Here is a 14,168-nt window from a genome sequence, read left to right on the forward strand (position 1 = left end):
TATACAGCATGCCTTCCCATATCAATCCCTCCCAGGTATACCATTCAGTGGAATAAATCACATTCACAATGTTGCAGCAATCCAACCACCATCCTTTACTAGAACATTCCCTTCCCTCACACAGGAACTCTGCACTCATTGTGTATTAGCTCCCAATGCCCTTGACCCCGGCCCTTGCACCCTGTGCTAGTATTTTCTGGCTCTATCAATTTGCATACTATCTGGTATTTTCTTTGTTATTACCAAGGGATTTAAATTGTCCTAAGTCTATAACAACTTGGTTTGCTTCGATTCCAACTTAACTGAGTATACACACAGTATATCCCTATACCTCTAGGTCCCTCCAACTTTATGTAGTTCTTGTCACAAATTACGTGTTCATACATGATGAGCCCCAAACCACTGATTTATCATTACATTTTGTGCATTTATCTTTTTGATCCTGTAGAAAATAAAAAAGTCAAGACAGAAATAAAAAATATAATAATACTAGTATCCATATTTACCCTTGTCATTATCTTTACCTGAGATCTTTATTTTTTCACATGTCTTTAGTCAATTTCAACCTGCATTCCCCTTTAGAATTTCTTATAGGACTGGTCCAGTGGTAACAAAATCCCTCAGTTTATGTTTATCTGGGAATATCTTAATCCCTCCCTCACTTTTGAAAGACAGTTTTTGTAGATGTAGAATTTTCTTAGTTAGCAATTATTGCTTTCAGCAATTTAAATACACCTTCCCACTGCTTTCTCATCCCCATGGTTTCCAATGAGAAATTGGCATTTAATCTTATTGAGGCTTCCTTTTATATAACATGTTGCTTCTCTCTTGCAACTTTCAGAATTCTCTCTTTATCTTTGGTATTCACCAGTTTGAGTATAGCATGGCATGATATGAGTCTACTTGGGTTAATCTTTTTGGAGTTCATTAAGCATCTTAGATGTGTATATTCATGTATTTCATTAAATTTGGTGAGGTTTTGCAGTTATTTCTTTGAATATTCTCTCTGTTCCTTTATTTCTTTCCCTTCTGGGATTCCCACAGGTTTCTCAGGCTTTGTTTACTTTTCTTCATTTTTTTTTTCTTTCTGCTCCTCAGACAGCATGATTTCAATTGTCTTATCTTAGAGTTCACTGATTCTTTCTTCTGCCTGCTCCACTCTGCTTTTGAACCCCTCTAGAGGATTTGTAATTTCTTTTACTGTGGTCTTCAGCTCCATTTGGTTCATTTTCATGATTTTTAGGTCTTTATTGACACTCTCTTTGGGTTCATATAATGTTTCCCTGATTTCCTTTAGTTCTTTGTCCATGTTTTCATTTAGCAATTTGTGCATTTTAAGGACTTTTTAAAGTCTTTGTCTGGAATATCCCAGGTGTGACCCCCCTCATTGATATTTTATAATGTTTTGATCTTCTCCTTTGCCTGGGTCATCACAATCCCATCACTTTTTAAGTTTTATAATCTTTTGTTGAAACCTGGATAGTTTGGTATTTTAGGGTGTTATCTCTCAAATTTAGGCTCTGAAGCATTTGTTCCTTAGGCTTGTATCCAGTTAGCATCAAGACAGAGCTTTCCTTGAATGCCAGGATCTGAGGGGGAAAAAAAAAAAGAAAAGGAAGAAATTTTCTGAATGACTTGAGAAGGACTCTCCTTCAGAGCTCAGAGTTTATCCATAAACAGTTTTTAGAGAATAGCTCCAGGCCAAAGCATAGTAACTTCCCTGGCTCTTTCTGCCCATGAGTCTTGTCTTGGATATGCCCCTTTAGCTGTAAGAATTCCCCCATTTACACAGTTTCAGTATCCCCTCTTCCCAAGATAACAGATTCCTCACAGTCCTCAGCACTGCACTATATGTCCAAGAGCTAGCAATCCCTAGCCCTAGGCAGCCACTTGACTCTTCTCCCACAGTGTCCTGTAGGAGAGCTCAGCATTCCACCTTCTACCTGCTGGCAAGTTCTAGGATGGTGAGTCCTTCAGCCCACCAACAGATAGACTAAGCCAGACACACATGCTCTAGGTATGTGCTGGAGGGTTACTCTGCTCACTCTCAGGCCAGGACCTGGGACCTGCACTGGGTGTGCAGACAGGCTCTAAGCGAAGCAGGTGAGGAGTAGGGGAGGGGCCAGCCAGTAGACAGCACATCCAACCACTTTGTCTTGATATAGCACTGCCCTATTGCTGCAGTCCTTTAACTGTTTGAATTTTTTACTGTAAACATTTATAATTTTATTTGTAAATTATTATGATATTAAAATAGTAATGAACCTTGATTTGGGTCATAAAATGTATCATGTGTCCTTCTGAACTTTTTGACATTCACAGATTTTATCTACATGACTGTGATTCCTTCACTCATATTAGTGGTTAAAAAGGAAATGGAGTGAATTTCATACTATAGAGAGTTTCCTCCATAGGTTAAATGATGCTTCAATTTGTTTTTTTACTTACAGTTATTCAGCCAGGTTCAAATCTGTTCAACTGCCTTTTTCATTATTGCCCATAAAAGTATCTTCAAACTAACAATATTTTGTTTCAATTTAATTGTGGTGTTCACAGCTTGCTTCTCACTTACAAATGTGGAATGTGAAATTCTCAGTGAGGTCTGGGTCTCAGCACTGAAAGTTATAATTTTAACTGGTTTTAAGTCAAATACTTAACAAGATCTTATAAACCAAGTTTATTAGTTCATATTTTATAGATTTTATGTTTCACACCTTTTTGAAAATTGGGCCTTTTATAAATAAAGATTTATGTCGTATACTTTATATGTGCCAAGTGCCGTATGTAATATTTACAAAAATTCTGATATAATTATTATCCCCAGATTTAGACATGAGAAAACTAAGCACAGAGAAATTTTACAACTTTGCAAGTTTCCTTAAGTTAGTAGTTTGTAGAACTAGGACTGGAACCCAAACAATCTGATACCAAGAAGTATAAACCTGTCTGTTTTAGGCACAGTACTACTTCCTGGGCATAGGAGCAGTAGTAGTGACAAAAAAACACCAGAACTTTAGTGGAGTTTCATGTCCAGCAAAAAAAAAAAAAGGCAATCTAAAACAAATACACAAAATATATAATATGACAAATGGTGGATGAGAAATCCATTAAACAAAAATAATGAGGGAGGAATTTGGAAGGAGGGCGCAGGCTAGAGGCATGGTATTTTTAGGTGGGGTGGTCAGGAAAAATCATTCTGATAAAGATATGTACATGGGGGGGAACTGTCTAAGCTTGGAAGAGAATTTAAAACACTATCAAGTAGCATCTTGTAGTGTTAAGTACTCTGCCTCTGGAGTTAAATAGATGGGGGCCTGAACCCCGTTCTGCAAGCTCATAACCATGGGACCTAAATAAATATGTGTCCCCTTGGAGGAAACTATTCACCTTTGAGGATTTCATCATAAATATATTTAGGCAACTGCACATATACTGATGAATAGGATGTTTGTTGGAGTTTTATTTATAATGACAAAAAACTTGGCGACCTAAAATAGCTCATTATAAGTTAGTACCTAGATAAATTATGTTATGTGCATATCATGGGATACCGTTAAATTGTGGAACAGTCTGCAGGGTAATATGCAGCAAAGTGCAATAGCAAATCTACATTTACAAATATCGGAGGATATTTACTGTTTGTGTGTGTAATAGACGTTTAAACAGAGTAAAGATATGCAAAACATCTTTCTAAATGCACAGGTTGGTTATTTTTATTTGGTAAGATTGTGTTTTATTTGTTTTCTCTTTTGGCTATCTGCACTTGAATATGTATAACTAGCAAACATATAAAAGTTTAGCAGAAATATGAACACAAATGTTTAAGACTTTTTAACTTTCCTTCGTTACTGCGTGTTTGACTTCAGGAGTACCAAAATTCGTTTCCTCTTCTCAAATCCCAGCACTAGTTTTGCGGTTGTAATCACCCTTCCTCTATGAACCCAGTGAGAACTGAAGCCTAGTGTACTGAGATACAAAATGAACAAAATTATAATCGTCTTCTCGTCCTTAACATAGGGCAAAAGAATACAAGGTGCTAGATCACTAGTATTTAAAAATGAGCAAGTAAAGAAAATGCAATTGAACGGATATGTGCTTTGATGAGAAATTTCAGTTTCAACTGTATTTTTTAAGAGATCGTTTTCTGCATTGCAGCCGCCGATGAACATCCATTCCCTCGTGGTGCAGGTGCAGTGTACCAACAAAAAAGTGGGCACGGTCATCTACCATGAAGTGCGGATCGTGGTGAGAGACAGGAATGACAACTCACCCACGTTCACGCATGACAGCTACCATGCCACCGTGAATGAGGTCAGATTTATCTACTCTCTCATCATGCCCTTTTTGTTGATCTCTATAATTCATTGATTTTGAAATTATTCCTATGTAACAATAGGCTTAACCATTCAGCAATATTTAAAAAAACAATAACATGGTATTTTTAAAGAAATAAGGTCTAAGAGGACTTTTCACGCAATTTCAAACATTTGCTTTGTTACAGGAAAATTTTATTTTTTACTAATGTCCAAAAGTATTGTTATTTTTGATTATCTCAGAAAGTTGACCCTGAATCCATATACACGTTTACTGAGATTCAACAGGAGTTATTTATTCTCATTGTAAGACATTGGATTAACATCTTTTAGTCTCTGAACTGGTAGTACTAATTAAGTGATAGGAGAACATATGTATCTGAGACTCTTTCAATTTCAAATTTTATTTCCTCAATTTCAAATTCACATTATTGCATAGTCAAAAAATTTTAAATATAAACCATAACTCAGTTTTTTTTAGGTAGTGCTTATCAAATTAGAAAGTGTATTTTTACAAACAGTGTAAATACTTTTACTAGGAAGTGCAATTTTATTGTTGTTTTACTTTGCTTTGTTTTCCCTTTCTGAGCTAAAACCCATAAGCCAAGAACCCATTGCGATTTCTTTAAATTGACTAAGTTTTTATTTGTGCATAAAACTAGAAAATATTTATTGAGTAGCTCTAATATCACCTATTATGGATAATTAAGGCAAAGTAAAAATGAATCACCTTAACATGATTGTCTGTATTTCTAACAGATACTCTTTACCATCAGGATGATTTTATTTACCTTTAAAAATCATTCCTTCTTTATAGGAGAAATCAGTGCATTTTGAATAAAACAGTATTGGAGCTTTAACTTCTATGAACTTTTTTCTCAGATTATTTAAAATACATTTCATTTGTCTCAACATTCATCTATTAGTAAAAAGTGGCAGAATTATGTTATATAAGCTGAGACTTTCTAGCTTGTATCACTTAAAAAACTTTTTTTTTTCATTTATGTTTACCAATACAAGTAACTGATCAATTAGTGAATTCTTTGAGCTACTTTTGTAACAGGTTTGCTGGAACAGAGAGATCCTAATTAATCACCACACAATTAATTTTACATATATAGAGACAGCCTTTTTTAGTATCTGAATTGTAGCATTTGAATTAGATATTACTTTGAGTGCTAATTTCATTTGGGTATAAACAAAGTTAGATGAATTATGTTAAGCAACAGATCTAACAATAAAATCTCGTCTTATACCACATTTAACTGCCCCTGGAGCCCTGTCTTTAATTTTTGTTAAAAAAAAAAGTTATAGTGTTCAGTTGGACTTTGAAGCATCCTGAGTGATTTGAATATTCCCATTCTCCCTTGCAATGTTTTTAGCACCTGTTGGAAAATTAACTTTTCTCAAATACCATGTTAATTATGCCACTCTCCTGCTCAGAATGGTGTAATTTCTTATTATTTTCAGGAAGAGGATCAATTCCTTTGGCTGACTTCCCAGGCCCTCCATAATCGGACCATTTGTCAATGTATTTGTAACTTCAAATTTTCTCTGATAATGCCTCACTTTGTTCAGATTGGTTTCTTCACGTCTCAAAATGTTTCCATTTCTTGGGCTTTGCTCATCTTACTTAGTGGCCCTCTCTACCTTGCAAGGATCCAAATTCCATTTATCTTTTTAAGTTTAGGTCTAGATCTATTTCCATAAAGTCATTTCTCAGTATTCACACTGATTGATCTTTAACTCCTCCAAAAACTGAACTCCTCCAGTACTTGGACAAGTGTGAACTGGAGTGATAACATTTGTAGAAAAGTTAAGCATTTTATTTTAAACACTGATTTGAGAGAACCAATTTTCTTTAAGAAGCTGTCCATATATCGTTAAACTGATACCTTTCTCTCAATGCATTTTCCTATGGCCAGCTGAGGAAAATGCCGATTTTATGTTCATATCTTGTGTGATAGGTTTATAAAAAAACTGTGTACTTGATTAACATATTTCCCCCTATTCTATCCTACTAATATTACATTCATATCTTCTGTGGTGGGTTTATAAAATACTGTATGCTTCGTGATCACATTTCCCCCCTTTATAGCAAGTATGAAGATTTTCTCATATGCTCCCATATTTGTTTTCTTTTTTAAAAAGCAAAATTTTATTTAAATCTAAAAACAGCATCAAAAGAAAAAAATGATTTTTTTTTCAATTTTTTCTTGGGTAGCTGTCCTATAACAGCAGTAGTTCTTAGTTTAATAGGTCAGAGTGATGGATGTTTTGCGATGCCATTATATAACCACATTGGGCAGAGGGTTTATTTATATATAAACCTCTGTCTCCTCCACTACAGTGCTGCTTATAAAGTAATAGAAATGAAATAGATTTCAGCTTATACAAGATTGCAAAATATATTCCCAGATTTTTTCCTCCATTTAATGTGACATAGAGTTGACTAGAAATATCTAAACAGTTAAAATATATTCAAGGTTTATTAGATTATTGGTGTCAAAACATTTCACACTTCATTAAAATCCAAACTGCAGATATAAAGTCATTATCACAGATCTATTAAAGAAGCTTTCAAACTTAAGGCTCTAATTAATCAACCTCTTTCTTCACTATTGACATAACTGAGACCTGAAATAATAGCCTGAATTGCTTTTCTTCACAGAAAACTGATCACAAAGTTAGAAATAAAATATGTCCTTCATTTTATTCATCCCTTTATTATTTAATAACAGACATTCTAATATGCTATATTGTAATCACTTTCTACATGATTTTAAAAGTAAACATTCAGGGTTTATATTTATGTTATTGTTTCTTAATATCATAATCACAGTCAGCACTTTCAGAAATGCATTAAATGTGAGCCTCTCACAGTTTTTGTAAGTTCTTTTATTGGTGTATTGAGAATTCATTAATATATTATTAATGTCTATATCTAAATGATTAACAGGGATTATAATTTCTTGTTTGTGAGCAAAACATAAGACATTGTGGGTATTTTATTGATCTGGCTAATTGTAGACTCTCAATTAATTCTGGACAATGGTATCATTAAGTAATTAATCTGGCTGGTTTGAAAACTAAATTGCACAGTGCAATTGTTGCTGATCATCCTCTAGCAATTTTCAGAAGATAACTGTTTCCTGACAGTGATATCTTTAATAACTCACACATTTTGCCCCCAAAATTCCTTTCAACATATGAAAAAGTAAATGAGGGCAAATAAAGAGAGACAAAATGTTTTTTTGGGGGCCTGTGAAAAATTTACCTCGAGTTAATTCAGATGTCCTCAACTTGAGGTTAATTGGGATCTATTTAATTCTCGTTGAGGAAAACAACTCAGTTCTGAGGTAGACCGTTTCCTAGAAGATTTGCCATTCTTCACATTTTACCACAAAAGATACATAAAGTTCTGTGTGTTTCTTAGATTAATTGTTTTCTTATTTTATAGGTCTATTTATTTTACTAAAATAAATTATTTACTTGGGTTCAAATAACAATATCAAAGAGAAAACATCTACTTTAAGGATATATTAAAATATACTTTATTTTAATTTATTATTTTCTTCACACTATTATTTTCTTAAAATATTTAACAGAATAGAATGAGAGCAATCCATATTTATTTTAGTAATTTAATTGCTATATGCATTCCTTAACATATCCATTTTGATTATTAATCCTCAAATGTTTTCTCATATAATTTGTTTAAACAATTGCAATGAATATTTTGGATTACTATTTTTCTATTCCCATACATACCATGAGTGTAAGGACCTCACTTTTAATAAATTTAACCATTGATAATCTCTCTGTTTCAGATATTACGTTAAAAGTACAAAAAGTTATATGTGTAATAAAATTTCTGCCTATGCAAAAATATGTGTTGAGGAATAGCGATTGAGAGGTTGTAGGACGATGGTGATTTTAAAAAATTTTATGATTTCCTAAATTTTCATAATGTGGTGATATTTTGCCTATAGAATATACAAACGTATAAGGATGGTGTTTTAACATAAAATATTTGAATACAGGGGAAGTTTAAAATTAGATTCAAAACATCTGCTTTTTGCTCCTAATATAAGCTTTAAATAAAGGACTTTTGGGCAGCCTTATGAGATGAGATTCAGGTTTTCAGGTAAACTATGGTCCAGAGGCAGAATCCAGCCCACTGGTATTTTTGTATGGCCAAGAAGCTAAAAAGTTTTTACATTTTTAAGTGGCTGAAAAATAATCAAAAGAAGAATGATATTTTTGACATGTAAAATTATATAATATTCAAGTTTTAGTGTCCATAAATAAAATTTTATGGCAACATAATCATGCCCTTTCTTTTACATATTGTCTATGACTGAATTTATGCTACAGTGGCAGAATTGAGTAGTTGCAATAGAAAAAAGGTATGGCTCACAAAGCTGAGTAATTATCTGGTCGTTTACAGAAAAAGTTTGCTGACCCCTGCTATCAATGTTTTTGAGATATATTAAGACGATGCTAGTTAGTTATAGAGAATATATATGGCAATATTATTAATTTAGAGGCAAAATGTTATACACACACACATCAACTGAATTAGAGACTTGGAGAAATATAGTTTAGAAATAATTAATAGGTTGAACCCAAGGAAATTTCCAGTGGTCAACTATTTTTGACCTATAAAATAGTAATTTGTTAAGTATAGCATAATAAAAAGTATGCTAAATAAAATTTTCTGCCACTGTATTATAATGATATTCATACTGTCACCTTAGTCTAGACAGAAATATGTGCTTTATGCCTATTATCAGCATTGTTATTTCTCGGTGGTATTTTCACTTAATTTGGTAAAAAGTTTTCAATATCATTAATATTTAATATTATATATATTTAGTAGACTTTACTATCCTGAACTGTCACTAGTTTAATAATAAAGAATTCTGTATAAGTTCAAACAAGAAAGGACAGAAAAAAAGGTAATGAAACTGGAGACCAAGTAAGAATGAGATCCTGAACGGTATTGCTTGTTTTACTAATTACAACACTCCATTTCAGGATCAAAATACTTCACATAAATAGTTAATTAGTGAAATCTATAGAAACTGAGTCATCAAAAATCAAACCCCTTTCCCCATTAAAAATATTTTTAAAATATATTAAAATGTTCATTTGAAGATAATATGTAAAAATAAAAAGAAATTGTATTTCTACCCTCTGTCCTCTTACTTTATCAACATCAGTGAATTTCCATAATGATGCCTTGGGATTCTTGGCACCCTATATACAGAGGTAGTATTATGGGTTATTTGGGAAGGTTTAAATTTGAATAATCACCATTATTTCCAGTCATACAAAACAGAAAAATCTTCTGCATCTGTGTTTCAGTTTGCTAAAGTTGCTGAAATGTATTATACCAGAAATAGATTGGCTTTTATAAAGGAGATTTATAAGGTTCCAAATAAATCTCCAAAATGTCTCCTTCTTAAAGTACTCCAGTAAATGGAGTAAGACCCACCTTGAATGGGTGAGGTCACATCTCCATGGAAACAACCTAATCAAAAGGTCCCACCCAACACTAGGTCTGCTCCCACAACACTAGATTAGAAGACCCTGGCTTTTCTGGGTTACGTAACAGATTCAAGTCAGCACAGTCTGGTAGAGGTATATTAGATCATTTGGACAAGTCATTATCGTAAAGATAACTCGAAGAGCTTGTCAAATACAAATACTATTTGTATGTGTAGAAATCCAACACCATTTACAGATAAATTATTGTAATTAAAACATGGGATTAGAAATGTTATCAGAGATCATGCCAATATTTTGAAAAAGAAATAGTTTTATATCCTAGCAACAAACAGAAAATGAACTTCACAAAGTGATCCACTAATTGCAGTACAAATAAAAATGTTTTAATTTTATATTATATTTATATTTATATTATATTATACTATATTAAGCCTTTAATTTAAAGGAATGGCATACCCATGTTGTGGTGAAGATCAGGAGTAACTAGAACTTTCTTACACTGTTGCTGGAAGATGTAAATTGGCACAATTACTTGGGAACCCTGTTTGCATTGTCTACAAAAACTGAATAGACAGATGCTTTGTGACTCAGTTCCAATCTTGGGTACACACCCAAGTGTTCATGTCCACCAAAAAAAAAAATATATAGCATCTCCAAGAAGTTTCATTGAGGATTTGTCCATAATTGTTACAAATCGGAGGCAACCTAAATGTTCATCCGTGGTAGTGCCAATTATTTACCATTTGTTAGCTGCATTACCTTGAGTAAAATAAAATGTTTTAGTCTTCTCTGTGCTTCAATATCCTCACCTGAAAGATAGAAATGGTAATATGAGAATACCTAGCTCACTGGGTTTAATGAATAACTAGAAAAATAAGTAGAAAGAAAGAGAGAGCAATGATAGATGGGAAAAGGATAGAGAGAGTTGAGATGAATTAATTTAAACATATAGCAAGGAATAGTTATTAGCTAGAGTTATTGCTGTTTTTCTTGTTCATGTAATAGTTTTTTAAAACAGAAAAAAAAATGTTCAGTGTATAACACCTGACTTAGGGGTTTTGTAATTATTTTAAGAGACATTCTGAAGCTAATTTTCTTAATAACATTTATCTACACTTGATATTCTCTCTATATATTCATTTGTTTATTGTCTGTCTGTTCCATTATATGGGAAGAGCCATGAGAGCGGGCAGTTTGTTTTGTGACCTAAGTAAAACAGCACCTGGCACATTGTAGGAATTCTATAAACATACTTATCAGTGAATTAGGGGTGATATGGTCATGAAACAGGAAAATAGTATTTAGCATATTTGTTCACTTTGGTGTTGCCTGAGATGAGAATGTGATAGAAAGGAAGAGTACATTGTTTTGGGTAATTGTAATCATTTATATAGTTAAAAACAACAATGATGATGAAAGCAAAAGAAACTTTTTTAACAGGCTAAACATTAGCTGTAAATGATGGTCCGTTATATATAACTCTCCAGTAAAACTATGTATTTATTCTTAATACACTTATTATACCACTTGAGACTCTTTACCCTACTTTTCATGTCCCAGAAAAGCTAAAGTTATCTTGATTAAAGAACATTAATAGTAATCACTTTGACAAGTGTCCCTGTTACTCTCTCCAAAATTTTCTTACATGCACAGCTTTATGAGACTCAGTAAAGAGTCCCAAGAACTTAACAATCAGATTAAATAAATCTTTGTTTAATTAATTTCTATTTCTTTCAGTTCTTAATGACACAAAACTTTAAATGAATTTTATAAATCTAAATTTAAAGTGCCATTTATAATTTAGAAATGCAAAGATTATCAGCTGAAATAAATTTGAACTTCAAGAAAAATGAAATTTTTTCGTAAGTGTTGGTATTACAAGTATATAACAAATTATGTTTTGACTAACATCTTAAATATCTGTGAACTTAAATTTCATAAAAATTTTAGTATTCTTTTTTCTTTTCTTCTCCTTTTATTATTAGACCTACTAATGAGGAACTAATTTCACACTAGAATAATCTTAAATGTGTTCTTATCCAAAAATTATTCATAGCAAGATTTCTGAGAAGATACTGATGCCAATTTTGTGGCAACATGTTTCCTGATGTTGAATGGAATAAGGGCGGGTTACAATAATAATGATAAATTAATTATATAATTCCATTTATTGACTCCGTTGTGTGCTAAATAAATGCTATTTTTTGTGTAATATTTCATTTAAAACTCATACATATCTATACATGCATTCAAATTTTGTGTTTATTGTTATCATCGTACAGAGGAGCAGGTGAGGAAATAGAGACACCTTAATTAATTTGCGCAAGAGCTCACTGCAAGTTAGTGGCAGATGTAAGTCAGTAAACAAGTCAGATACATTCCAAAACTGAGTGCTTGATCACCATATTGTATAAAATGCTTCAAGCAAGTGAGTAATAGGGTAAAAATATATATAAAGAAAATTTCGTGCAATTTTGAAAATTCATATTGCTTTCTCATGTTTTAAAATTGTTTTCTGACAGAGTAAAGGGTGAATAAGTAGGACAATTATTATAAGCAGTATTAATGCTAATTTGAAAAGAGTTGCACTTTTTCATTTGGTTTAAATTATAATCTTGACTCACAGCTTAATTAAATAATAGTGTGTTAGAAAGAGAAGTATGAGCAAAGAATCACAACGGAATCACAGTGACTTGTTCCAGTTTTAGGATGATCACATTCTCTCCATGCAATCACAGTGACTAATTTCTATTGCCTTTGGTTTCCTCAATGAAAATAAAAAGAAACAATAATACCAACTTCAAGGTAGTTTTTGAAGAATAGAGACTACAGAGAATGTGAAATGCATTCTATGAACTCAGTGAATGGAACGATGATGATAAGGAACTTCCTAATTAAAATCAGCAATCTCCACTTTCTTTGAATCATGCTTTCCAATTTATTAATTTTCAATTAAAATGCACTTAAATATTTTTATCATGAAGCCTTTCTTTTTGCTGAAATGTTTTAATTTTTATATTCATTGCTATCACCATCTTATTTAGAATAACTATATGCCACATATCCTTTCTAATTATCTTACTAGTACTCATAATTTTTAAACTAAGAAAAGTGGTTAGTCTACTAGAATAGGCAAAGATGAAAAAGACTAAACCTCATGCAACATTGAGGTTAATGAATATAGTTCATGCTTTCCAAATTATTAACTCTCAATTAAAATGTTTCTAAATATTTTTACCATGAAACCTTTCTTTTTGCTGAAATGTTTTTATTAAATTTTTTATCATTACTGCCACCATCTTATTTAGATTAACAATTGTATGCCACATATCCTTTCTAATTACATTGCTAGTACTCTATTTTTAACTAAGAAAAATGCTGTCTATTAGAATAGACAAGTATGAAAAAGACTAACCTCATGTACCATTGAGACTAATAAATATAGTTTAAAGCTCATTCTATTCCAAGCTATAACTTCATTAAGTCACATTTTAAAATTCAAAGCATCAAAAATTTATTTGATGCTCTTCAAACTTTGTAGGGTTAACAACCTTGAAAACTCCTTTTAATGCATCAAGAAGGAGCATTTCGAATTCCTTTTATGACATAATAAAAAAAAGATTTGGATGGTAAAATAAACAAATGATGATAAGCATACCTCATGTGTTTTTTTAAATCAACGTTTAATTTTACAGTAACTTTAGATTTACAGATTAAAGAGCAGATACTACAGAGTGCTTCCATATAACCCCATATCCAGTTTTCCTATTTTTAATATCTTACATTAGTATGGACCATTTACAGCTACTCATGAAACAATATTGATTCATCATAATTAACTAATATCCATACGTTATTCTAATTTTCATAATTTTACCTAATGCCCTTTTACAGGGAATGTTTCTCAGTTTGGATTTATGATATTTCCTCATAGGTTATGCAGTTTATGTACAGAAATACCACAAAAATGATACTGTATTCTTCATAGTACATCACTCAAAAGAAACACAGTGTCACTGTATCCTAATTCCTACTGATGATGATAGCTTTTATTGTTTTAGTAGCATTGTATCTACAGATTTCTTCACTGTAAAGTATTAAATAATTCTTTTATACCTAATAGTAAGTAATTAAGGCTATTTTGTGAGGAACTACTTTAAGACTTTTTAAATATCATCAATCTTTCATCCATTATTTTTATTAATGATTTATAAAAATGATCTGTTAAAAAAATTGATGAAAATGTCAATAGTCGTGGTTGATAAATTTTCTTCCTCTTCTCTTTAGGATTCAAAGAGCTGTTTTAAAGTACTTAGTGTAGGATTTTGACCATCTTTTCTT

At 31.9% G+C, this 14,168-nt stretch overlaps 1 protein-coding gene across 1 annotated transcript in view; it reads left to right on the plus strand.

Annotated features, from left to right (window-relative positions):
• Positions 1–14,168, plus strand: part of PCDH15 (protocadherin related 15) — a 1,748,268-nt gene that overhangs the window by 1,180,866 nt on the left and 553,234 nt on the right. The window contains exon 7 of the mRNA XM_077125289.1: positions 4,156–4,311. Coding sequence (XP_076981404.1) covers positions 4,156–4,311 — 156 coding nt within the window. The remainder of the gene's footprint in view (positions 1–4,155; positions 4,312–14,168) is intronic.

This window comes from Tamandua tetradactyla, chromosome 13 (assembly GCF_023851605.1).
Source record: "Tamandua tetradactyla isolate mTamTet1 chromosome 13, mTamTet1.pri, whole genome shotgun sequence".
Taxonomy (NCBI): domain Eukaryota; kingdom Metazoa; phylum Chordata; class Mammalia; order Pilosa; family Myrmecophagidae; genus Tamandua; species Tamandua tetradactyla.